This window comes from Anolis carolinensis, chromosome 1 (genome assembly GCF_035594765.1).
Source record: "Anolis carolinensis isolate JA03-04 chromosome 1, rAnoCar3.1.pri, whole genome shotgun sequence".
Classification (NCBI taxonomy): domain Eukaryota; kingdom Metazoa; phylum Chordata; class Lepidosauria; order Squamata; family Dactyloidae; genus Anolis; species Anolis carolinensis.
This window is the reverse complement of record NC_085841.1, coordinates 211,673,578-211,697,346: the sequence shown is the minus strand read 5'-3', so window position 1 is coordinate 211,697,346 and position 23,769 is coordinate 211,673,578. Positions and strand designations below refer to the sequence as shown.

The 23,769-nt window shown below is 38.2% G+C and overlaps 1 protein-coding gene across 4 annotated transcripts in view; it reads left to right on the top strand.

Annotated features, from left to right (window-relative positions):
- Window positions 1-23,769, top strand: part of ubr3 (ubiquitin protein ligase E3 component n-recognin 3) — a 103,782-nt gene that overhangs the window by 33,078 nt on the left and 46,935 nt on the right. For 2 of the 4 annotated variants that reach the window (XM_062964667.1, XM_062964659.1), the window contains exons 11-25: window positions 221-307; window positions 1,738-1,803; window positions 1,897-1,986; window positions 2,682-2,810; window positions 2,906-2,958; window positions 5,715-5,848; window positions 8,388-8,475; window positions 10,143-10,282; window positions 10,855-10,951; window positions 11,351-11,492; window positions 12,330-12,434; window positions 14,101-14,274; window positions 14,463-14,495; window positions 16,493-16,953; window positions 21,070-21,158. In XM_062964667.1, coding sequence (XP_062820737.1) covers window positions 221-307; window positions 1,738-1,803; window positions 1,897-1,986; window positions 2,682-2,810; window positions 2,906-2,958; window positions 5,715-5,848; window positions 8,388-8,475; window positions 10,143-10,282; window positions 10,855-10,951; window positions 11,351-11,492; window positions 12,330-12,434; window positions 14,101-14,274; window positions 14,463-14,495; window positions 16,493-16,953; window positions 21,070-21,158 — 1,888 coding nt within the window. The remainder of the gene's footprint in view (window positions 1-220; window positions 308-1,737; window positions 1,804-1,896; window positions 1,987-2,681; window positions 2,811-2,905; window positions 2,959-5,714; window positions 5,849-8,387; window positions 8,476-10,142; window positions 10,283-10,854; window positions 10,952-11,350; window positions 11,493-12,329; window positions 12,435-14,100; window positions 14,275-14,462; window positions 14,496-16,492; window positions 16,954-21,069; window positions 21,159-23,769) is intronic. The other 2 variants (XM_062964685.1, XM_062964677.1) reach the window with 1 other exon arrangement.

Here is a 23,769-nt window from a genome sequence, read left to right as displayed (position 1 = left end):
TTTCTCGTTTTTTTTTTTAGTGAAACAAAATAAAATAGCTATCTTTAATTGTCCAACATTTTTTCTTAGAATTATTACTTGATGTGTAATAGACACTGTTATTTTTTAAGTTGTGTTTTAGAGACAAGACAAATGTGAGAAGCCCCAACCTGCCTGTTATTGTAATAGCTGAGAACAAGTATTGTTTCAGTTTCTGCAACATTTCATAACTTTTTTTCAGGAGACACAAGAATACACACGAAACGTTGTCAGATACTGTCTGGAAGCACTTCAGGATTGGTTTGATGCAATCAACTTTGTAGATGAGGTGTGTGTATTTTATGTATTAAACCTGGTATTGTGGGTTAGATGGAAAGTGTCTTCATATTATCTTTCCAATTAAACTAAGTGAGTGTTTTATTTTTATTTTTTGTTTTTGTGTCTGGAAATGTCTCATATTCCAGTCTTACTAAATCCCAGAAACCTTGACTTCACACTTTCATATGCTTTGGATTTTTTGTGCACTCACAAAAGTTAAGCATAGGTAGCTCCATTTGGGAACTGTTTCTTAGGGAATGCTCTATGTTGTGTTCTTAAGTTCCTCTCTTCAGTTGTGAGTTCTGAAAGATTTTATGCTTAGTAGTAGTACCCACTTCCACACATAAGAAGTCCCTTAGTCCCTCACCCCTCACACTGATGCTTTTCTCTACTGCTCCTGTAGGTGCCCTTTCTTTATTGTCCGTCATCTACCTATTTTTCTCTCCTTGCCTCCCTTTTCCTCTGCTCCTAATTGTTTGTTCCCTCTCCCTTCCCTGGTTTTGTTTGCTGATTTTTCAGCCTTTCTTTCATCTCCCATACCTGCATATAGCATTTATCTCCTCAAACTTTCCAAAGATTTTGAGGGACCTGAAGAGGGAAGCATTAGCTCTGCCTGTATGTCGTTTTGTTGTTGTGCCTCTGGCCCATGTGGAGCTGATCAGAGATGCCCTGTAGAAACTGATGGAGCAGACCTGATGGTAGCTTTTTGATTTTTAGGAACATCAACCCCCTAGTACATAAAGATGGTACACAACTCTACAGATGATTCCAATTTGCTAAAATTAATTCCTCTGATGAAAGAAAACCCCCAATAGCTCAGACTTGCACATGCCTAAAATGTTCTTAGTATGCATGCCAAGTTTCAAAAGTTTGTGGTTTTGGAACTGTGGCAAAATAGACAGATGAACACATAGTCTCCTAAATTAGTATAGATTTTAAGTGGAAGTAGGGCTTTTGAAGGTTCTGCTTAACTAGTGTAACACTTGCTATTGCTATAATTGCGAGTGCAGAGGATTTCAATGTTATGTGGACATTTTGGAAGATCCAGTGTCTTGTGTTATATTTCCTGCTGGTTCAAAAAGATGCCTGTCTTTGGGACAAGAGAAATGATTACCAGGATTCTTAAACTGCTTAGTCAAAACTGACCAGAATAGTTTTCAATCTGTATTTTCTCTTCCGCCTTGTGGAATCTGCTCTATAGTTTGGCTCTGCTTTTTAAGTTATTGGGGTATGTGTTTTGGAGTAGCTGTGATGGGATGATGTGGGTCTCAGAAGCCATGAGATAGAAGCAGAAATTCAGTAAGCCTGCATGAAAATTTCTTATTCAATATTCTGAGTTCCTCTTTAATCTAGAGGAAAGAATGTATGAAGCAATTTAATACTCCAAGGATACAATAGCTTATTATTTTTGATGCTAAATTACTTTTGTTTTCTTTGCAGCCTACGCCTAATCAAGTCACTTTTCATTTGCCATTGCATCGTTACTATGCAATGTTTCTGAGTAAGGTAGGCTCAATTTTTTCGGGGAGAAAAAGGACATTATTTATGTGGAGTTGTAGTTTGTGTCCAGTAAATGTGTTCTTGGTTTTTTTTTAATAGGCTGTTAAATGCCAAGAATTGGACCTGGATTCTCTTCTTCCAGACCAAGAGATGTTGATGAAGCTAATGGTTCACCCGCTCCAGATTCAGGTAAATTTACTGTTTTGGTTTAAATATACTGCAAACATTTTTGTAAAACTGCCAGAATTAATAAAACATTCAGAATCATCTTACGTTCACTTCTTTGCAGTTGAATGTCTGATCAATTGATGAGAACTTCAGTGTTTTAGTCTGTGGTATACAAACATATAGCTATACAGATTTTTTGCAGTATATCATAAAAGTATTTTTATTTATTAATACTTCCTGAGTTTCTTTAAGAGTTTTAATGCAAGATACTGCTCACTAATCCTATTTTGAAGTGGCATGGCAATACAGATATAAGCACAGAAAAAGGTTAAGAATCACAACTGGAACTTTAACAAAATGCACCTGGATTCCTTGGAACCATTTCTCACCTGCTACACTAAAAACATTCAGTTCCCTGACATATTTGAGATTTCCCTGGATTACATCTGTTGTAATTATTTGTGAAGGACAGGGAGTAGAAGTAATATTTTGATTCCTGTAGAGACTTTGTGGTATTTCAGAAGTTAAATATATTAGTATTGATTGAAACATTCTGGAAAACACTGTTAACATGCTAAAAAGGGATGGGGGGGGGGGGGTCTAAGCCTTTTCCCCTATTTTAGAATAAACAAAATAAAATGACACACCGAAACAATTGATTGTCAATAACTTCTCAAGACCAAAAATTAAAAGCTTTTTTCTTCTTTTCTTTTTAGGCAAGCCTTTCTGAAATCCATAGTAATATGTGGGTGAGGAATGGTCTGCAGATTAAAGGACAAGCCATGACATATGTCCAGTCTCACTTCTGTAATTCCATGATTGATCCTGACATTTATCTGTTACAGGTAGGTTAGTAATTTTTGTGATCTCATCTGTTCTACATCAGTAGATTGCTGAACAGTGACAACTAACCTACATATTGTGCTTTTTTGAAAAACAGGTCTGTGCGTCTAGACTTGACCCAGATTATTTTATTTCCTCAGTTTTTGAAAGGTGAGTTAATGTGTATAATTTATTAAATTAAAGAAATGTACATCACATTTTGAAAAACACTACGGCTTGCAGTGAAAAAAAAGGTCATGAAGTTGCAACCCATTATTTTTATTATGTATTAATAAACATTTAATATAATTTTTCATTGCAAATACTCCAAAGTAGTTTATGATAAAAAAGATTCAATTTAAAAATAGCTAAAAATATGAATAATGCTAAAACTGTCAGAGCAATAAAATAATTCATGCAAAGTAGAGGTAAATACTAATGTTAATAATCAGGAAAGTAACCAGGAAAACAGCTGGAGAAAGAAACGTGTCTTTAATGGATGACAGGATCACTCCATGCTGATTGTGCTCTGCATGTTGTTAGTATTATTTTAATATCTAATTTTGATATAATGTTTGAAAAGGACTTCCCATTTAACATTTATAGGAATAAGGACTAGATTAGACAAATGTATCTTAGAGTACCATTTAGAGCAGGCATGGGCAAGCTTCAGCCCTCCAGGTGTTTTGGACTTCAATTCCCACAATTTCTAACAGCCTACCAGTTGTGGGTGAACTACAACTCACATCATGCCAGGTTAACCCCCTGAAACTCCATCAGTAGTTAAAGTTTGTCATGTTGGGCAAGTTTGCTTGAGATACATCATTGGTGGGGTTCAGTGTGCTCTCTGGCTGCAAGATGAACTACAGCCCCCACCTTTGTGGGTCAGTCCTCCTCAATTCCCTCCCATAGGTTCAGTTGGTCATTGGGGTTCTGTGTGCCAAGTTTGGGCCAGATCCATCATTGGTGATGGTCACAATGTCTCTGGATGTCAGTGAACTACAATTCACCCCCAAAACCCTCCAGTATATTCAGTTGGTCATGGTGGTTCTGTGTGTGAAGTTTGATCCAGGTCCATCGGCGGTGGGGTTCACAGTTTCTCTGGTTGTAGGTCAACTGCAACTCCCAGAAATCGAGGTTGGTTACTCCCAAACCGCTCCAGTATTCAAATTTGGGCGTATCAGGCATACGTGCATTGTTTGAGTTCACGGTGCTCTCTGGATTTAGGTGAACTACAACTCCCCCAAATCAAGGTGAATTCCCTCCAAAAGCTCTCCAGTATTTTTATTGGTTATGGGGGTTCTGTGTGCCAAATGTGGTCCAGGTCCATTGCTGGTGGGGGTCACAGTGCTCTGTCTTGATGCAGGGTGAACTACAACTTCCATCATGTTGCGTCAGTCCCCCAAACTCTTCCAGTATGTTCAGTTGCTGATCAATTCCGTTCTGTTTGCTGTGCAACTTAGAAAAGAGTAGGAAAGGGTTATGGGAGAGGCAGTGGGTGGGTATATGCAAATTCCGCACCAATGGAGAGACTAAGAAACACTGGGTTGTCTGTGGTGGAAGAAACACATAAAATCTAGGATGAAATTGGTCCTGTATGAAAGCCTTCACTTGGGTGGTGGGTAGTCTTGTGAAGGACACTGGCAGGGGTTGTACATGTTCACGGCGCTCGCTATAACCTTCAATGTCATTGGAGGGAAGGCCATTGGTGTCTCCGGCGTAATGGGAGCTATCGCTATTTGTAGAAGTGGGAGCCTGCCTGTGTGAGTGGGCACCCCATCCACATACACACATACATATTTTCACTTTTATTACGTTTATAGATAAGATTCACAGTGAGTAGTGATGGAAATAATAGGTTGATGGTTGAGAGGGAGGAGTAAAATGATTTGTTAGGATGTTGTAATGTATGTTTTTCTAGTTATTGCAATTTTACAAATTTGAACACACGCAAAAACGTTCATAGGAATAAATTTTGTGATGTTTACAGACAATAGTACAGTTTACAGTTCTCCTGGGTATCAGCTACCGTTGTGTGGTAAACAGAATAACAGGTGGTGCCTATATTCTTACTGAGTTTCCAGGATCAAATAACCACATATAGCAGGATGGATCCTTTGCTCTCTGTTGCTTAAGTATTATACTATATTAAAGAAAATAATTGAAATCCATCAATGACAAAAACAATTCTTTATTCAGACTAGACATGAAAAATGCATAAATAATAGAAGATAAAAGGAAGCTATGAACAGTAACAGGATTGATTAGAAGACATTTCTCTGCATTCTTAGCAATTTGACGTAAAAATTTTAAGACAAGAAAAACATGTTCAACTATTTAAGGGGGCTATATAGCAGTTGTGTGTTATGTCTGATGCTTCCCTTTCTCTGTCTTTAGCGTATTGGTTTTTTTTTTTTAATAAGCAATAGCTGATTAAGTGTGCTTCAGTACAGTAATGATCTGTGGAGGCCTCCTTCCCCCTCCCACTATACTGTTTATGGTTTAAGTACAAAAGGTGTAAATGAAGCTTTAGCAGAGGACTGAATTTTGATGGCTATGAAACGTCGTTATTATTTGCAAGGTTACCAAAAATGTGTGCACATTGTTTCCAAATATCTTTTTAGCTCTTGGCTGGGAACAACACAAAAATATCAGAAAGACAGAATCCACTTAAGAATGAAGAAAAATGATAAGATGACAGATGCTTTTAGACAAACTTAGCACAAAGTAAATACATTAAATGAAATTTTAAAGGGGTTAATACTGTACTGTGTGTCAGTGTAGCAACTAGAGAATGATATACAGGAGCATTGTCTTTGTTACAGTTACAGTGATGTCTTTGCCTGGTGATTTCCTACATCCTCATGGCACCTCTCTAGTTGTTAACAGTAACCAATTTTATCAATTTTATTTCTTCCCACCTATAGGTTCAAAGTGGTTGACCTCTTAACAATGGCTTCACAACATCAGAATACCGTCCTAGATTCAGAACATGAGAGGTCAATGTTAGAAGGCGCCTTAACATTTCTTGTCATTCTTTTAAGTCTCCGTTTACACTTGGGTAAGACTCGCTCCTGCTTTAATTGCACACCTTCAGCATCCTTTATTCAGGATTGTAAAATCCAAAATTGGTCATTGTAATTGTGACTGAGACAATTACAATTACATTTTTTGCTTTCATTGTGTTATGCAGAAAATGATTAAAAATAAAAATACCTTCAGGCTATGTGAATAAGGTATATATGAACCACAAAATTAATTTCATGTTTAGAATTGTGTCCCATCTCCAAGGAAACTGTTAGTAAAACATTTTTGTTCCTGTTTTGTCACAATTCCTCTCCAAATACTGCAAATAACGTTCAGGCTCTCTAGGTTTCTGTGATCATGCATATCTAGAAAAAAAATATTGCAAGTTAATTATCCCTTATCCATAATGCTTGGGACAAGAAGTATTCTAAATTTTGATTTTTTAAAATTATTATTTTTTGAGTACCTGTATTTGTTTGTTCATACATAATGAGTTTACTTGTATAGTTCAGCTGAAAGCTTATTATTTTACAATCATAAAATATAAATGACATCAAACTAATTTTTTATTGGAGTAAAATGGTATGTGGCCGCTTCTAAAGGTCCTTAAAGTACAGTAGAGTCTCACTTATCCAAGCTAAACGGGCCGGCAGAAGCTTGGATAAGCAAATATCTTGGATAATAAGGAGGGATTAAGGAGAAGCCTATTAAACATCAAATTATAGGTTATGATTTTACAAATTAAGCACCAAAACATCATGTTATACAACAAATTTGACAGAAAAAGTAGTTCAATATGCAGTAATGTTATGTTGTAATTACTGTATTTACGAATTTAGCACCAAAATATCATGATATATTGAAAACAATGACTACAAAAATGGCTTGGATAATCCAGAACCTTGGATAAGCAAGGTTTGCATAAGTGAGACTCTACTGTAGTAGTAAATTTTATTGATTAGCCGTTAGGCCACATCACAATACCAGACCAAACAAACTAGGCTTGATAAGATTTGATTACACTCTAATTAGTAAGTTAAATAAAACTCTTATAACAATACAATAAATATAATTAAATTGAATATGTACATCATATTTCCTTATCACCCCTAGAAAAGTCCTTACAGGGAAGCTAATTTGGCCTTTCAAGGGAGAGAATTCTATGGCTTGGGATTATTCTCTCATAGTTCCCAACTAGAAAAAGTGTGTTTTTGTTTTTGCCCTTTGTCTTTACACTCCTCTCCAGCTCCAGTTTTTTTTATTGTTGCTTGAATATAGTAACTTTTGTTATACTTGTTGTTCAGTCAATTCTCTACTGCCTACTGTTGTGCGGCTTTTCCCCAGATAACCTAGAGGTGCTAGGGATTGGACCTGCTCTAGCCCATTGGAAATGCTCTAGCCCATTTCCAGCCCAGGCCTTGTTTGGGGTTGATGTGTTTGCATTCTTGTGACTGCCTTCTCAAATAGAGAGCTTTCCTCTTCATCTCTGAAGTCATAGCAAAGGCTGAAGCCTATATTGATTTTAGATGGCTGAAGTGCTCTGAGAACATTATCACCCTGGTCATCATGGATAGCTTCATTGTTTTTCTCCAGTTTGAAAATGAGGGGAAATCTTTTCTATCGCTACTTTGAATCCTCTTCAGCTCAGAGCGGATATGGTACCTCTTTCTGCAGTTTCAGACCAGAAGAGGTTATTATTTCCTGTTATTGTTTCATTGTGTAACTCAGCCTGATGTGCTGGTTTGGTGGAAAATGAAAAATATGACCAATTAGAATGGCAGTATATGAAAATTATCTGCTTGTGGTGGCAATTAGTGTGCATTTGATTTTCATTGGTGGCTATACCTGGCCTTTGTGAATTAGAGTACGAACCCCTCCTTTTATGCTATAACCAAATTCAAGCATATATTTAGGGTCATATGGAAAGGTGGCATTCCATTGGAGTCCTATTCATCTTACTGAGAGGTTAGCTCAACTAGGTTCATTGAAACATACTCCTAAGTAGATATACATATGATGCTATTGTTATACATAAGTGCTTTTTAAACATTTACATCAACTTAATCTCTTAGATGTAAAATTTAGGTTAATTCAGTACTTCTCAAATTCAAACAAAGTTTTTTAGGACTGTACTTCATCAAATTATTGTTGAAAAAATGTTAACCAAGGCCTAAATTGAATTGTTGGTTCCTATTCAGGTAGGCCCATTGAATCAGTTACTGGATTGTAAGTGAAACATTGTGTATGAATCACGTTGGTTTGCTGTGTCCCTTGTACTAGAGATTAGCAATTAGATTTAGGCCCTAAAAACAGAGCAGATATCATCAAAGGTTGGTTCAGCTTTGAAATCTAATCCAATACATTCTTGTAGAAACTTCTGTTATACTTACTGTTCCATCTAGTTCAGTACTGTCTGCTGAATGGGACATAGATGCCTATGCAAGCCGACATCTTAAATATATTCAGTCATAATATGTATATTCATAATGAATTTTTAAGTAGAAACACCTCTACTTTCTGTCTTAATGTTAAATGGTTTTACATTATGTTAACGTGCTGTTCAATTACTCTAGGAATGACTGATGATGAGATTCTGAGGGCAGAAATGGTGGCTCAGCTCTGCATGAATGACAGGACTCACAGCTCACTACTAGATCTCATATCCTTAAATGTATTTCATCCGGTTTTTTGATGTATGGTTATTTTATTGGCATACTGTGCTTTCATTTCATCAATGAAATTATTGATAATGACAGTTTTGCACTCTAGAAAGTTATATCACAATTTAAAACTCTTTAGCAAAATACAGTACAGTGTTCCCTCACTTATTGCGGGGGTTAGGTTCCAGGACCACCCACAATAAGTGAAAATCCACGAAGTAGGGACACTATATTAATTTTAATATTTATACGTTATTTTAGTAGTTATACACTATTTTAAGTCTTTTCCAACAAATTGTGTGTTGATAAATCGCCTCCTTCTCCTCCTGTTGCCGCTTGGGCTCCTTTTCTCTCCCTTTGGCTTCTCCTTCCTCCCTTCTTTAGGCTGTAAATTGTAATTTTTTATGATTTATAATAGTCTTTTAGAGTTTATTGAAAAACCGCAAAACAGCGAATCTGCAAAAAGTGAACCGTGAAGTAGTGAGGGAACACTGTATATCTTTTTGCAACATTGAATAAATATATTTTTGTGTATAACCTTGTATAGAGGTAGTTTAAAAATCAAATACAGTAGAGTCTCACTTATCCAACATAAACGGGCTGTTGGATAATGAGGGATGAAAGAAAAGCCTATTAAACATCAAATTAGGTTATGATTTTACAAATTAAGCACCAAAACATCATGTTATACAACAAATTTGCCAGAAAAAGTAGTTCAATACGCAGTAATGCTATGTAGTAATTACTGTATTTACAAATTTAGCACCAATACATCACGATGTTTTGAAATCATTAACTACAAAAATGCGTTGGATAATCCAGAATGTTGGATAAGTGAGACTCTACTGTAAATGAAATTATCACTCTAACTGTTTCTACCTTTGGTTTAGGGGTATACACCATCGCATCCCTACCACTTTTCAATCACATTTTATTTCTAAAATAGGAACATGGGATTTAAAGTGATACTTTTTTCCCCATTGAGGCAGACTGGACATTATGTCCAGATTGTTTATTTGAAGTTGAAATGTAAATTTCTTTTAAATTTGTAGTGTATAGTGTGATGCTGGAAGGTGCAGATCAGTATTATAATATTTCTCATTTAGAGGTGAAATTAGTTTTGTTTTTCAGATCCCAACCAAAGAGTTAATTATAAAACAAGCTGAATAGTTGAGGATAGCTGCAGCCTGTTCGTTTTTTTTGCGATTACACATTACACTGGATTTTAAAAATGGATTAGTAATACCACCGAGTATAGTATTCATACAATTACATTCCATTTTGTGTCTTTTGAAATATGAAGCCATTTATAAAGAATGAATAACCAGCTACAAGGAAAGGTTTGGCATTAAAGTTTAAAATCTTCGTATGAAAGGCATTCACTGTACAGTATTGACCTATTGTGGTAAAATTAAATAGTTGCAGTGTCCTAAGGCTATATAAAATAATCCAGTGGTTCTCAACCTGAGGTCCCCAGATATTTTTGGCCTACAACTCCCAGAAATCCCAGACAGTTTACCAGCTGTTAGGATTTCTGGGAGTTGAAGGCCAAAAACATCTCGGATCCCAGGTTGAGAACCACTGAAATAATTGAATAGATACATGGGAATCTTGCTGCTGAAAAAATTATCATAATAATTGATATTTATCTTAACTAAAACATCACATTCCAGAAAACCCTAACCCCAAAAGTGGTATTATTCCTGGAAGCTTAAGTTTTGAATCGATGTTGTCAGCGGTGGCTGATTTCAAAGCACCTGTGTTTGAACCAGGGGGCTCCATGCAGCAAGGGATGTATACACCTAAAGGTACGTTCAGTTTTACAAGGGTTCCTGTGCAACATATGCATTATTATTAATGAGATAGTGTTAATTATATTCCTTATTTTGTTTGCATTTTACAATGTAGAAACCTCTTCCTCGGTTCTTTAATTTAAATGGTTATGTCAATGGTTCTCAACCTGTGGGTCCCCAAATGTTTTGGCCTTCAACTCACATAAATCCTAACAGCTGGTAAGCTGGCTAAGATTTCTGGGAGTTGTAGGCCAAAACACCTGGGGATCCACAGGTTGAGAACCACTAGGTTAAGTGATTCAGTGATCAAGATAGAAGCAAATTATCCTAAAATGTATAGGGAATTAATGACATTCAGGCAAATAAGAACTTTGTTTGTCCCAATTAATTATTTCAACAAGCCGTTTGGTTGTTAAAGTTAATTATTATTGTGAACTGTTAAATCAGTGTTTGTAAGAAAGTTTACACAAAACTGGTCTGTTGTTACTGATAAAAACTGGTCTATTGGGAAAAATCTGGTTTTAAAAATGAATATGGAATACATTTTAGAAACTAATAATAATTACATTTTCTTTCTATATAAATAGCTGAAGTTTGGGATAAGGAATTTGACCCAGTTATGGTAATCCTTCGAACGGTTTATCGCAGAGATGTGCAATCAGCAATGGACAGATACACAGCATTGTAAGTTTAATATATTCTGCACCAGAAAAAATGAATACTGCTGTACTATTTTGCAATGGTAGCATGAAATGCCTTCAGTTATTTGGAACGGGAGATAGTCAAGTGTCTGTTTAAAAATGAAAAACTTAAGTGCAGTTGGCCTTCCATATTTGCAGGTTAAGCATTCATGGATTTGATTATACAGAGATCACTGTATTTCCCACTCCCCTATGCCATTTTAAACAAGGATTTTGATAAGACCAGTGTCACTGGGAAGAAATCAAACAGGTGGGGTGGCTGGGTCTGGCTTGCTTACTTTTGTGGCCAGAAGGAGGAGAAGGGGATGGGATGGGAGGAGGGCACATCCTCTAGTTTCCTTGACATCCAATTTGAATTTGTCTTTTTCCTTTCCTTTCCCAGTTTAAAGCAAAGTGGGAAAGTTCACGGAAATCCTTGGCCTCCTTACAAGAAACGCACGGATTTGCATTCAAGCTATAAAGGACTCATGGGACTCTTGCACTGCAAAACGTTACACATTGTATTATTCACTCTGCTCTATAAGGTACTGTTAAATAGTCTTTGAGTTAGACTCGTTAAGTCCTTACTTTCTATAATTACCTTTTATGAAAGTAAGTTTTGAAAATATATTAGCAATAATTGTTTATGGCCGGCCCTTCCGTTTTGCAAGCTTAACTTTTGTGGATTTGCATATTCACAGATTTGATTAATGTGGTCTATTTAGGAAGCTCTAGGTTGTGTGACTCTTTGGTTAATTTCTGCCAAACGTTTACCTTACAGTTGTGCTTGAGAATCTAGAGATTTGTAGAGGAACACCTCCTTAGGAATCTCAGAGTTCTCATGCACTTCTCAATGGTCAACCTTTGGCAGAAGTGGATCACAGCATTGTATGGGGGGGGGGGCTAAAATGGCGTTCTCTTCCATAAAAAAGTAGGAATTTTTTATTTTCCATTTTCGCAGAACTCCTTTGTTTCCTAAACCCAACAAATGTGGATGTCTGACTGTATTTGCAAGTGAAAAGAGTAATTCAGATAGAATTACTCTATCCAAAGACCTGATGCTATTTAATCCTGTATTACTTTATCAGGGCATTTTATCGTGCTTCCATTTTCAGCTGTACAAGTTTAAATGAAATTACCAAAGGAAATGAGAATGTTAAAAATGGGCATACATGGTTAAACAACTGAGATCTTTGCATTGTATCTGGCAGATATTTGTATATCTTTGTAGTTTATTCTGAACCAGAAGGCTGCTCTTTTTATCAGTATTGTTCATTGAGGCAGGGTGATAATGATATAAGGTAGACAAATATTCTTATTTTTTTCTCTAATGTGGAAATGTTTGGAGGCAGGATAAGAAAGTAATGCATATTTTGTTTTAGATACTAATGGACCATCAAAACCTATCAGAACATGTCCTTTGCATGGTTTTATACCTGATTGAACTTGGACTAGAGAACTCATCAGAGCTAGAATCGGATGAAGAAGTAAGTGCGAATGTTTTTATACCATTTGGTGAGGCATTTTCCTGTGTTACTAGCGCTACCTATATTTTAATTACTTACTTTGTTCATGTCTATGGGAAAAATCTGACAGTTTAAAAATAATTTGAAGGAGGACATCTATTTATTTCATTTACTAAATGTATAGTAAAGGTAAAAGTTTCCCCTGACATTAATTCTAGTCATGTCTGACTCTGGGGGTTGGTGCTCATCTCCATTTCTAAGCCAAAGAGTCGGTGTTGTCCAAAGACACCTCAAAGATCATGTGGCTGGCATGACTGCATGGAGCCTTCCCGCTGGAGCAGTACCTATTGATCTACTCACATTTGCAGTTTTTCAAACTGCTAGGTTGGCAGAAGCTGGGCCTAACATCAGGAGCTCACCCTGCTCACTGGATTCGAACTGCCAACCTTTTGGTCAGCAAGTTCAACAGCTCAGGAGGCCCTTTTTTGTATACTATGCTTGTATACTAAATGTATACTATGCTTTTATCTTGGGATATGTATAATCTTAAAAATGTTCCTTTGTCTTTCACATTTTATATATAATTTATCCTTTTGTGGCCACTTCATTTTATTCCCCTAGACCAGTTTTTTTTTCAAACTGTGCTCCTCCAAATGTTTTGTACTTCAGCTCCCTCAATTCCTAACAGCAGTTAAGGGAGCTAGGATTTCTGAGAGATAAAGTCCAACACCTGGAGGAGCACAGTTTGAGAAACACTGCCCTAGACAGTTGCAAGTATTTTTCTCTTTTGGTCAGTCAAAAATCCCTGCCGTTGAGTTATTAGATGCTTGATATGTGTATATGGAAATAGTGTCCTCCTAAAGTATTGTGGTTTTTATGCTAGTTCCATGGATATGGGAAGACCTGAACGTCCCTCTCCTAGAGCAAATAAAATAAATTTCTAAAGAGGATGTTGTATGTGTGTGTATAGTATCTTTTTAAGAGATTTATTTAAGTGTTCTGAGCCAAAAGAAATGATTTGTTGGGCAGTTAATGAGTTGTGAGCCAGGAAGTCTTGACTCAGTCATCAGAATATTAGGTGGTTTTAGGCAAACTATTGCTCAGTCTTTGCTGAGTAAGACAGTGCTTTACACAGTGCTGTGTACATATATTATTACATTTAACAGGGCTTATTGTAATAATTACTGAAATAATGTGTAAAAAATGAGGTGCATTGTATTGACACCTTCATTTTAATAGAGTACTCTGCAAAGACAATCATGCCCTATCTATGCTGACCATTCCCCACACTTCAAAGCTAGCTTCAAACTGTGAAGACCAGACAACCATCTCCCACAAAAGCGTGTGAAAGAAAGTGCTTAATCTGCATCAGTGCTCTGTGGTTTGTGGCATCACTATCGGGGCCTCAAACTGGTTCTAGGGTTTCCTATGTAATCTTCTGCACAGCCGAACCAATTTCTGGTTTGAAACTGCGTTAAATGGTTAATGTAGATGGAGCCTCATAAGAATCAGTAAATATTAAGGAAACAGTCATCTTCAGTGAACACAGTGAGGCTGTCATCCAGGTCTGTAGTTCTTTTTATTGTTAAATGAATTGTTAAAATTGGCACAAGTTATCTTTCTTGAGATGCTCAGGCATTCTGCAAATTACCTTATTGTGTTTTTGTTTTGTGTGTGGGTACATCAGGATTCTGGGGTAGGCCAGGAACGCTGCCATGATAGCTGGTTTCCAGGCAATAACTTGGTGTCTAACATGAGACACTTTATTAACTATGTGCGTGTAAGAGTGCCAGAGACTGCTCCAGAGGTGAAAAGAGAACCACCTGCAAGTACAAGTTCTGATGGCTCAGGAGCTTCTCAGGTGAGAGTTGCCATTGTAATGGTTCAAGATCTCTTTAGTCAATGTTGATTGTGTTTGTCCATATTGACCTTAAGTCTTTTTGCTTGTATGAGGTTAAACCTTGCTATAAATACTCTTTGTACGATATCTGTATGATACTGTGATTCTTAGGGGTTTTTAATATCCTCCTTTTCCTTCCAACTCATCAGAGTTCAAGGCACTCTAAAGGACTTCAGAGAGAGGTATTTTGTATTCTAACAACACTGTATGTAGCTTGTGTATCTAATTACAATATGGCTTTAATTGTGCTGGACCTAACTACATTGCAGTTCGGCAGTCTTAAGAATATTTTACGGTTAAGCCATCATTTTTGCAGATTTCTAATAACAGTGTGAAAAGCTATATCGCCTTATAACCTGTCCAAACTATAGTAAATTCCAAATTCATTGTGTCATCTGCCAGGAGTGATTCTTTTTTTTTTTAATTGTTTGCCTATTAGTGAAATAAATACTGGCTGGCTTTATTTGAATATGTGTGAATTTCTGCTACAGTTGATGCTAACCTTTAATAATACTGGTGTTTAGCTTCCTCATTCTCAATAAGCTTCAGTTTTGTAAAAAAAAAAAGAATGATAAATGGTTGCTAGAGTCATCTTTGTGAACACATAATTAACTTGTTTAAATGATTTATAGCCAATTTGTAATGGGGTTGCTGCCTCTTTGAGTGTAATGATGGCTCATTTTCATATACTAGATCAAATATACACTGCTTTTGTATTTCATTAGAGTCAAGGCTATTTTAAAGAAAAATGTTAAATGGAACGTAAACATCCTAATTTAGTTGTGTTGCTTTTTGAAGACAGAGCTGAAATAATGCATTCACATTAATCGTGCTAGAGAATTGTTCATGTCATGAATATAAATACTGTAAATAAACACATAAATAAATGAGGCACACATACTATAAAATGGAGTTTTCAGATCCAAGATAACTTGGTTTTTCATTTGTTTTGTTAAGTTTTAAAAACAACAGCAGTAAAAATTGAAGTCTAATTCATGAGCACAAACATTGAAATTAAGACATCATCCAAATATTATAATTCAGAAAAGAGCCAGTAGGAATAGATAGGTCTTCAAAGCATCACAGAAGACTTTTGGAAAAAATCCCGAGATATTGTAATGGAAATCCAAACCAGAAGCATCGTGCCATTGCAGTTGTCAACCTGCCTTCCTTTAAAAGTCCTCTGGCAGTGACCTCAAAGTCTAGGCAGGATTGATTTCGGGAAGTTAGTTCTTCATGTCACTTCAGTAATTTAAGTATTGTGGAAGAAATAGCTAACAGAAGTGATAGAACTATATTTTGGCCAGAGGCTGCTAGCCATGGAAGATCTCTGAGGATGATGTTCCCCATCCTAGTTCTACCACCAGTTAGCTAATGTGCTGAGAGTTTCCATATAATGGCGGCTTCTTCTTCATTCACTCAGTCATTTCCAACTCTTCATGACCTCATGGACCAGACCATACCAGAACCGACATATCTCTGGTTGTACTGATCCATTTAGTTTTCATGGCAAGAATACTGGGGTGGGTTGCCATTACCTTCCTCAGGGATCGTATTTAGTCTGACCTCTCTGTCATGACCTTCCCGTCTTGGGTGCCCCTTCACGGTTTAGCTCATGGCGTCATCGAGGCACTCAAGCCCCAACACCACGTCAAGGTAACGATCCTTTGCATAGGGATATGATGGCTTAGTTGCTATATATTTATGAATAAGGTATTTGGATGAGGAGTAGGGGACAAAGAAATAATAGGCAAAATAAACTGCATTTTGATTATTTTTGGACAGAGGCCTGCTTTTTTATAGGCCATTTTTTCCCATGGAGTCTAACTGAAGCCCATGATTTTATTTATTTATTTAGTTGCTTGCTTGCTTGCTTTATTTCTACCCCGTGGGGGGACTCAGAGAAGCTTACAAGTTTTGGGCAAAATTTAATGCCAGTATATTATGAATTGCTTTTAAATTGGCTATGACATCTTAGTTTTGTTTTATACAAATAAATATGCGTTATTTTAATTTTTTGTGGAGGATCAAGTTATACTCTCCTATAAACATTTGATAGATGTTGATGTCTGGTTGATCCTTGTGGTCTTTTCCAATGCTATCTCTCATTGCTTGATGCATTTTGAACAAATATTCGTTGATTTCTGTGCCTAATGCCATTTTCTTGTTTTTCTTAAAGAATTCAGGGACTGCACAAGTGTTCAGTTTGGTTGCCGAACGCAGGAAGAAATTTCAGGAAATCATTAACCGGAATACTACAGAAGCCACCCAGGCAGTTCGGCCCAAGACTTCAATGAAATGGTCTGCTCCAGGTGCAACACCCCAGCTGACAACAGCCATCTTAGAAGTCAAGGAAAGCATATTGTCTTTGCTAATCAAGCTTCACCATAAACTGTCAGGAAAGCAAAACTCTTACTTTCCTCCCTGGCTGGATGACATGGAAACTTTAATTCAACATGAAAATCCAAAATATTTACATGGAGATGGTATGACTGCTGTAGAAAGGATTTTGTTGAAAGCTGCACTCCAGAGCAGATTAAACAAACATATCATCGAGGAAATATGTAGAAAAGTAACTCCACCTGTGCCACCTAAAAAGATTAGCCCAGCAGAGAAGAAAACCTTGGACAAAGAAGAAAGGTAATTTATTGTGGGATTGAGGAGATACTTTCTTTTTCCACCCACAGATTTATAAATCATAATGTGCTCCTTTTGTCCTGTGGGAATTACTGTAGCTTGGCTTTATTCTTCACTATCAAGATAACATTAAAATGCACCTGTTATGTTAGAGCAGTGGTTCTCAACCTGTGGGTCCCAGATGTTTTGGCCCACAACTTCCAGAAATCCTAGCCAGTTTACCAGCTGTCAGGACTTCTGGGAGTTGAAAGCCAAAACATCTGGGGATCCACAGGTTGAGAAGCACTGTGTTAGAGGAACCTATGCTGCAGTTCTTTTGGACAACAGCACTATCTGCTGCTGTGAGAAAGAGTACTCTGTACTCTCTCACACCCCATATGTCTTGCAGGGCTTCTGAAATGTCATTCATGATGCAACAGAATTGTGCTTCTTCATGCTGTCTGTGCCTCATATACATGGGTCTTAAACCTGTGCAAACCCAACTACGGAGTGTCTGAGAGCTGAGTAATTTTTTGTGATAACTCCACTCTTCTGGCACCAGCAGAAATAGTACCAAGAGGTACATGTCACAGGTCCTTTTAATACAGTGTGCAAAACACTTCAAAATTTGTCAGTGTTGAGTAGCTTCTCTTTCTTGTTTTGTTTTCCTTCAATATACATACATTACATAGCTCTTTCTCTTGGTTCTTTAATTCCACCCTTCCCTGTTTCCTTCCAAATTTTGTTGGTGCTTGTTTTAACTGCAAATGAAACTGGTTTTTACAACCGGGGGTGGGGGGCGGGGGGCAAAGCAGGGCTTCATTGCAGAGTCATTTTCCTGAATGGGAGAGGCCATTTGCTCTGCCGATTTTGACCTTTCCCCTCTTCAGGAGACTACTAGTGGTGGTGCAAGAAGATGTGGCTGACTCAATACCAATTCATTTTTTTACAAGTTCAAACATGCCTTTAAACTGGTAATTAAGCATTTTGTCTGGTCACAGTTTGGAGAATAGCAAAAGACATGTTTGCAGCAATAAAGACTGAACAGGCTGTGAGCACTTGAGGATGACCTATTTTCTAGTTTCTTCATCCTAAAAAGGCAAACTTGACATCACCCGCATAAGTCGTTGCCATAGAAACTAAGGCATAGAGCGAAAAGGAATTTAGCAGTGTGCTTTGCAATATTTTCTTGTCTCTGGGAAGAACCCCATGGGCCATTGCGGGAGGTTGCTGAGCTGTACTGAATCTGTCAGTTTGTTTATGTCTCCTTATTAAGGGTCTCTATTTACAGTTACCCTGTTTAGCAAAAGTATATCAGAAAGAGATTCCCTGGAGAAAAACCACTATTATGAAAGCTGCATCCTTGACGCATCATGCCTAGATGGAACTAAACTGTGCTGAGCTCTGTACTCATCTTCCCTTGTTATATACATTGTGTAAGGGATGTTAAAATTACATAAGCTGAATATTTGCTATCCTTGGAAGATCTATAAGGTTGTTTTCTTGATTCAATACAGCAAGTGTATGGCCTATTAAAAACATAACTGCATTGCATAGAACAGGGGTCCCCAAACTTTTTTAACAGGGGGCCAGTTCACGGTCCCTCAGACCATTGGAGGGCCAAATTATAGTTTTTTAAAAAACTATGAACAAATTCCTATGCACACTGCACATATCTTATTTTGAAGTAAAAAACAAAACAAAAAGGGAACAAATACAGCCTCAATGTTAATCATCATCATCATCATCATCATCATAAAAATAATAGAGGGTTGGAAGAGACCCCTTGGGATATCTACTCCAACCCCCTTCTGCTTTTGTGCACCACACCATAATCAAAGCACCGCTGACAGATAGCCACCCAATGACAACAACAACAACAACAACAACAACAACAACACCATAATAAACATGATTGGAAGAGACCCCTTGGGCCATATAGTCCAACCCCTTTCTCCTTTGTGAACCAAAACATAAAACACCCCTGACCAACAATGGCAATAATAATAATAATAATAATAATAATAATAATAATAATAATAATAATACTGTAATGTTCGGGGTTGGAAGAGTGCTAGCCTTCAAGAAAAATGAATCCATGACAGGGTTGTAAAGGAGGGAGTCTACGTGGCAAGATAAAACGGGAGGTCTCTACCTTTTGCCACAGGCATGCCTCCATTGTTGTTTTGACTCCTCCATCCCAGGTGGGGGAGGAGGCGGAAAAGGAGCATGCAAGGCGAGCAAGGAGGCAGGAAAAGCGTGCACCTTTCCCTCCTCCCTCGCCCCGTGCAGGCCTTCGTCAGAGGCGGCGGCGGGAAAGATGCCTGCAGGGCGAGGGAGGAAAGGCGCATGCCTTTTTCTCGCCCCGTGCATCCCTTCCTCGGTGGCAGCGGGAAAGGTGTGTGTGGGACGAGGAAAAGGCATGAGCCTTTCTCTCTTCTCTCACCCCACGCGCACCTTTCACGCTGCTTTCCTCGGCGGCGGCGGCAGGAAAGCTGCCCGCGAGGTGAGAGAGGAAAGGCACATGCCTTTCCCTCGCCCAGTGCGGCTCTTTCTCAGTGGAGGCAGCGGGAAAGGTGCATGCAGGGCGAAGAAAAGGCGTGCACCTTTCTTTCCTCCCTCACCCCGCGCGCACCTTTCCCGTTGCCTCCCTCGGCGGCAGTAGCAGGAAAGCTGCCCGCGGGGCGAGGGCTGAAAGGTGCATGCTTTTTCCTCGCCCCGTGCAGCCCTTCCTTAGTGGTGGCAGCAGGAAAGCTGCCCATGGTGTGAGGGAGGAAAGCCGCACACCTTTTCCTCGCCTCATGAGGCCCTTCCTCGGCGGCAGCGGCCGGAAAAGTGCCCATGAGGAGAGGTTGACAAGAAACTTCTCCTCCTTCTCCACACCACACTTTCTTGGCAGAGGAGGGAGCCACCACCCCGGGGGCCGGATAAATGGCTCTGATGGGCCGCATGTGGCCCGCGGGCCTTAGTTTGGGGACCCCTGGCATAGAACATTTATATAATTACACAGAAAGCTAAATACATTCTTCTGGTTACTCTTTGTTTGATATTTCTCATTTCTTGCAAGTGATTTAGCTGTTTGATAGTGTACATCACACTGAATATTATTGCATGTATAATTTCTCTTTTAAATAAGCTTATGTGGTTTATTTGCAGGAATGAAGTAGCTCTTATGTAAATGCTCTAGATGATAATAGTGTTGTAGTTGAGGAGTTTCAGCTGTGTCTTTGGAAATCTGTGGTTCAAATCTTGTAAAATGGTTAGATGGGTTTAACATTCTACTCCCCAATTCATTTGTAATGGTAGTAGCATAATGATAATGATCTAGTTTACAGGATCATTGTAGTAATTTTCTATATGAAACGTTACATAGACACCAAGTACTGTTACTTATTTCTTTATTTATTTTACAATTTTCTGTGCTTGACAGCAAGATTGCAACACATTTGATGCAATGGGAAATGAACAATGACTAGCAAATGGCGATACGTGTATCCTTAGAATCCCTCGAGCTACTTATGTATATATAACTGTTCTATAGAGATATGTTTTCAGCTCCTTATGAACTTTACCTCTTAGGGCACAGAACTAGAAAATAATTCAGTCTTCTGGGACTTCTTTTGAATGAAATTTGTATCTTTTTCTCACTGGGAATATGTGTATATTGATAGTATAGATTAGTTCATACAAGGTTTAATCCCTGCAAAAGAAGGATTTCCAATATACTGGAGATTGGTGTACTAAGCAATGATATATCCAAGCAGCAAAGGACTGCTGTTTGTTGCATCATGCCTTCTTGAAATCCTTCTTTTGGGTGGCAGCATCAGGAGGTGTAATTACAACAGCATAACTCAATTGTCATATTTATGTTTCCCAATGCAGGATCCTCATCCACTGTGTTTTTAAAGTCACCCACTCCCAGTTGATTGAGTGGCAGCAGTATCATTTGCTGTCATTGCATAACCAAAAGCTAGAGTCCAAGCTTTTATTCTCAAAAGATCAACTGTTGATATAGTCTGGCACAAACAACATTTCTGATTTTAGAACACATCTAAGAGTTTGCTGTAATCCACTGTTCTAAACATAGATTTTAGGAATAAATATATTCAATAATTGCCTGCCTTCCTTTCTTTTATCTAGGCGTCAGAAGGCCAGGGAAAGACAACAAAAGTTATTGGCTGAATTTGCATCAAGACAGAAAAGCTTTATGGAAACTGCCATGGATGTTGGTAAGGATTTATTCTCTAATTTATCACATGCATAGTTCATAACTCTCAGAGTATAAGGAAACAAGGTTAAAAGAAGAATGAAAAAATAGTACCTGGAGTACATTTAACGAGAGAGAGAAAGAAAGAGGGAAAGAGCAAGATACTCTTTTGAGTTGAAGAGCGCAAGAAGCAGATGTTTCAAGACATCCAAATGTTTCAAACCAACACTTGAAGAAGTGTTGAAATAACAACCTGTGTACCAAAATCCTTTAGCTTCCTACCCAGAGCATCATAGTCCTTTACAATTTGTGGACGGCTGTATCTTACATTATCATTTGTTCTTGTCTGAATAAAAAGGAGAAAATCTTCACAAGGGAAACACATCCCCCCCCCCCAGCATCTCATTTTCCTCTGTGAACCAAATAGGGTCTCTTACATGCTTACAGCCCTCCAAAGCCACTTGTGTATTTTCTAAGGTACTGAAATTGCTGTTCCTTATCAGTCAAGAGGAGAAGTTGGAAGCAATTCTTGAGCTCCAGACTCACTGCATGGTTCTTAATATTTCTGCTTCTGTGTTACATTTTTTGGTGCATGTCTTCTGTGTTGGGAATTGTCCTCTTCCCTAGAGGCATCCCCTTTGATCTTCTCTATCCAGAAAGGCTCTATCCACCCTCCCTGATATTTCAGTTGTAGATATGAAGGTCTCAGGCTATTTGGCTGTCTCTTCCATAATTGTTATCAGCTTACTTGGCTGTACATGTAGCTCAACACCTACTGAGGTGAGAACACACAAAGAAAACAAAACACAGATATTGTGTGTCACTGCAGTACCCCCCTTTCCATCTGTCTTCTCTGGGTCTCTATCAGATCTTTCCACAAAACACCCCCATAAAACATGGGTTGCTCTTGTCCTGTTCACTGAGCTTCAGAGATTGAGCAACAATACAGAGACTGCCGCAACCAAGTCTATGACTAGCTTCCTCTCAACTGAGCAACCCCCCTCCCTGGATCATGTGTAGAAAACATAGCCTAAAACACAGCAAAGTATATAAGCTTGCCCGCACGCAGGTCAGCCAAACAATCAGCCTTAATCTAAAAAACACAAGTTATCTTACGCTGTGTTTTTCTACCACAAAATGGCTGTCGCTCTTACCCTGTTAGCTGAACTTTCAAGATACAGTTTCCTTTCTGTTCATATAAGCATCAACCAGGATGGTAGAGAATATATTAGCAGAAATGCAGATATTTGCCGTTATTTATGTAAGTCAGAAGCATCTGGCCAGCTTCTCTTTCTTTTATTGCAGCTAAAGGGTAGTTAGGGGCCCCTGGTGGCACAGTGTGTTAAAGCACTGAGCTGCTGAATTTGCGGAGTAAAAGGTCCCAGGTTCAAATCCCAGGAGCGGAATGAGCGCCCGCTGTTAGCCCCAGCTCCTGCCAACCTAGCATTTCGAAAACATGCAAATGTGAGTAGATCAATAGGTACCGGTCCAGCGTGAAGGTAACAGCGCTCCATGCAGTCATGCCGGCCACATGACCTGGAGATGTCTATGGACAATGCCGGCTCTTCGGCTTAGAAATTGAGTCGGTCACAACTGGACTTAATGTCAGGGGAAACCTTTACCTTTAACTTAAAGGGTAGTTAGAGATGGGATTCCTAAATAAAATTGAAATTGTCCATGCCTTCTGGAACAAACATTGTTCATTTAATTGATCTCACTTTTATTGCCTCCACCCATTTTTCTCAGCTGAGATGGAGTCACATCTCTTGACCCTGGTATTTTGCAAGTCAGCCTGAGAATTTTATTATATGAGCAGAATCCAAGGAATTAAAAATACACTATTATTAGAGATTTATTTAGATTGACCAGTATAAGCCGCAAAGAAGTGTGGTCTTTGAGCTGTAGATCCGTTGGTGAGCTGGAAGAGCCAGCATCTAATACTAAACAGAGGTGTCTTAGAGATGAAATCAGCAATGCAAATTGCAGGACATAACACATTTTGACTGGGAGATTTCCCCAATATTTCTTTCCTAAATTTTGTTAAAGTTGAAGTAAAATTCTCTGACAATCTGAAAATACTCCTTTTCAGTTCTTGATGCAAATTTTGAATGATAGTGATGGGAAAAGATGTGGACCCTTCTGAATAAAAAGGGCCAGTATTCTGTATCAGCTATTTAGTAGATTATCACACTACTGTCATTCCACTTTAATTGCTGTGGCTGCCTCCTGTGAAATTCTAGGATTTATAGTTTAGTGAGGCTTAGGGCCTCTCTGGCTGAAAATTTTAAAAGCCTTTCCCGAAACTGCAAATTCCATAATGCCATATGTGGCAGCCATAGCAGATACAATATAGTGGAATTACAGCACTTTAACAGTATAGTGTGGTAATCTCTCCTTAGTTAAATATATTTAATGAATGAGTAAATCTTCTGAATTTACCATTGCTACTTAATCATAATTTTGACATTACTACCAAGATCATAACTCTCCCAAGCCTACTTTATAAGACATCAACTGCATGGGGAGGTTCATTTGGCTAGTAATCTGAATTTGGATTAATGACACTTGTTGAGCCTGAATGGGAATTGGGGCCACAAGAGGATACAGAATATTGCCCAATGTGATACTCATGA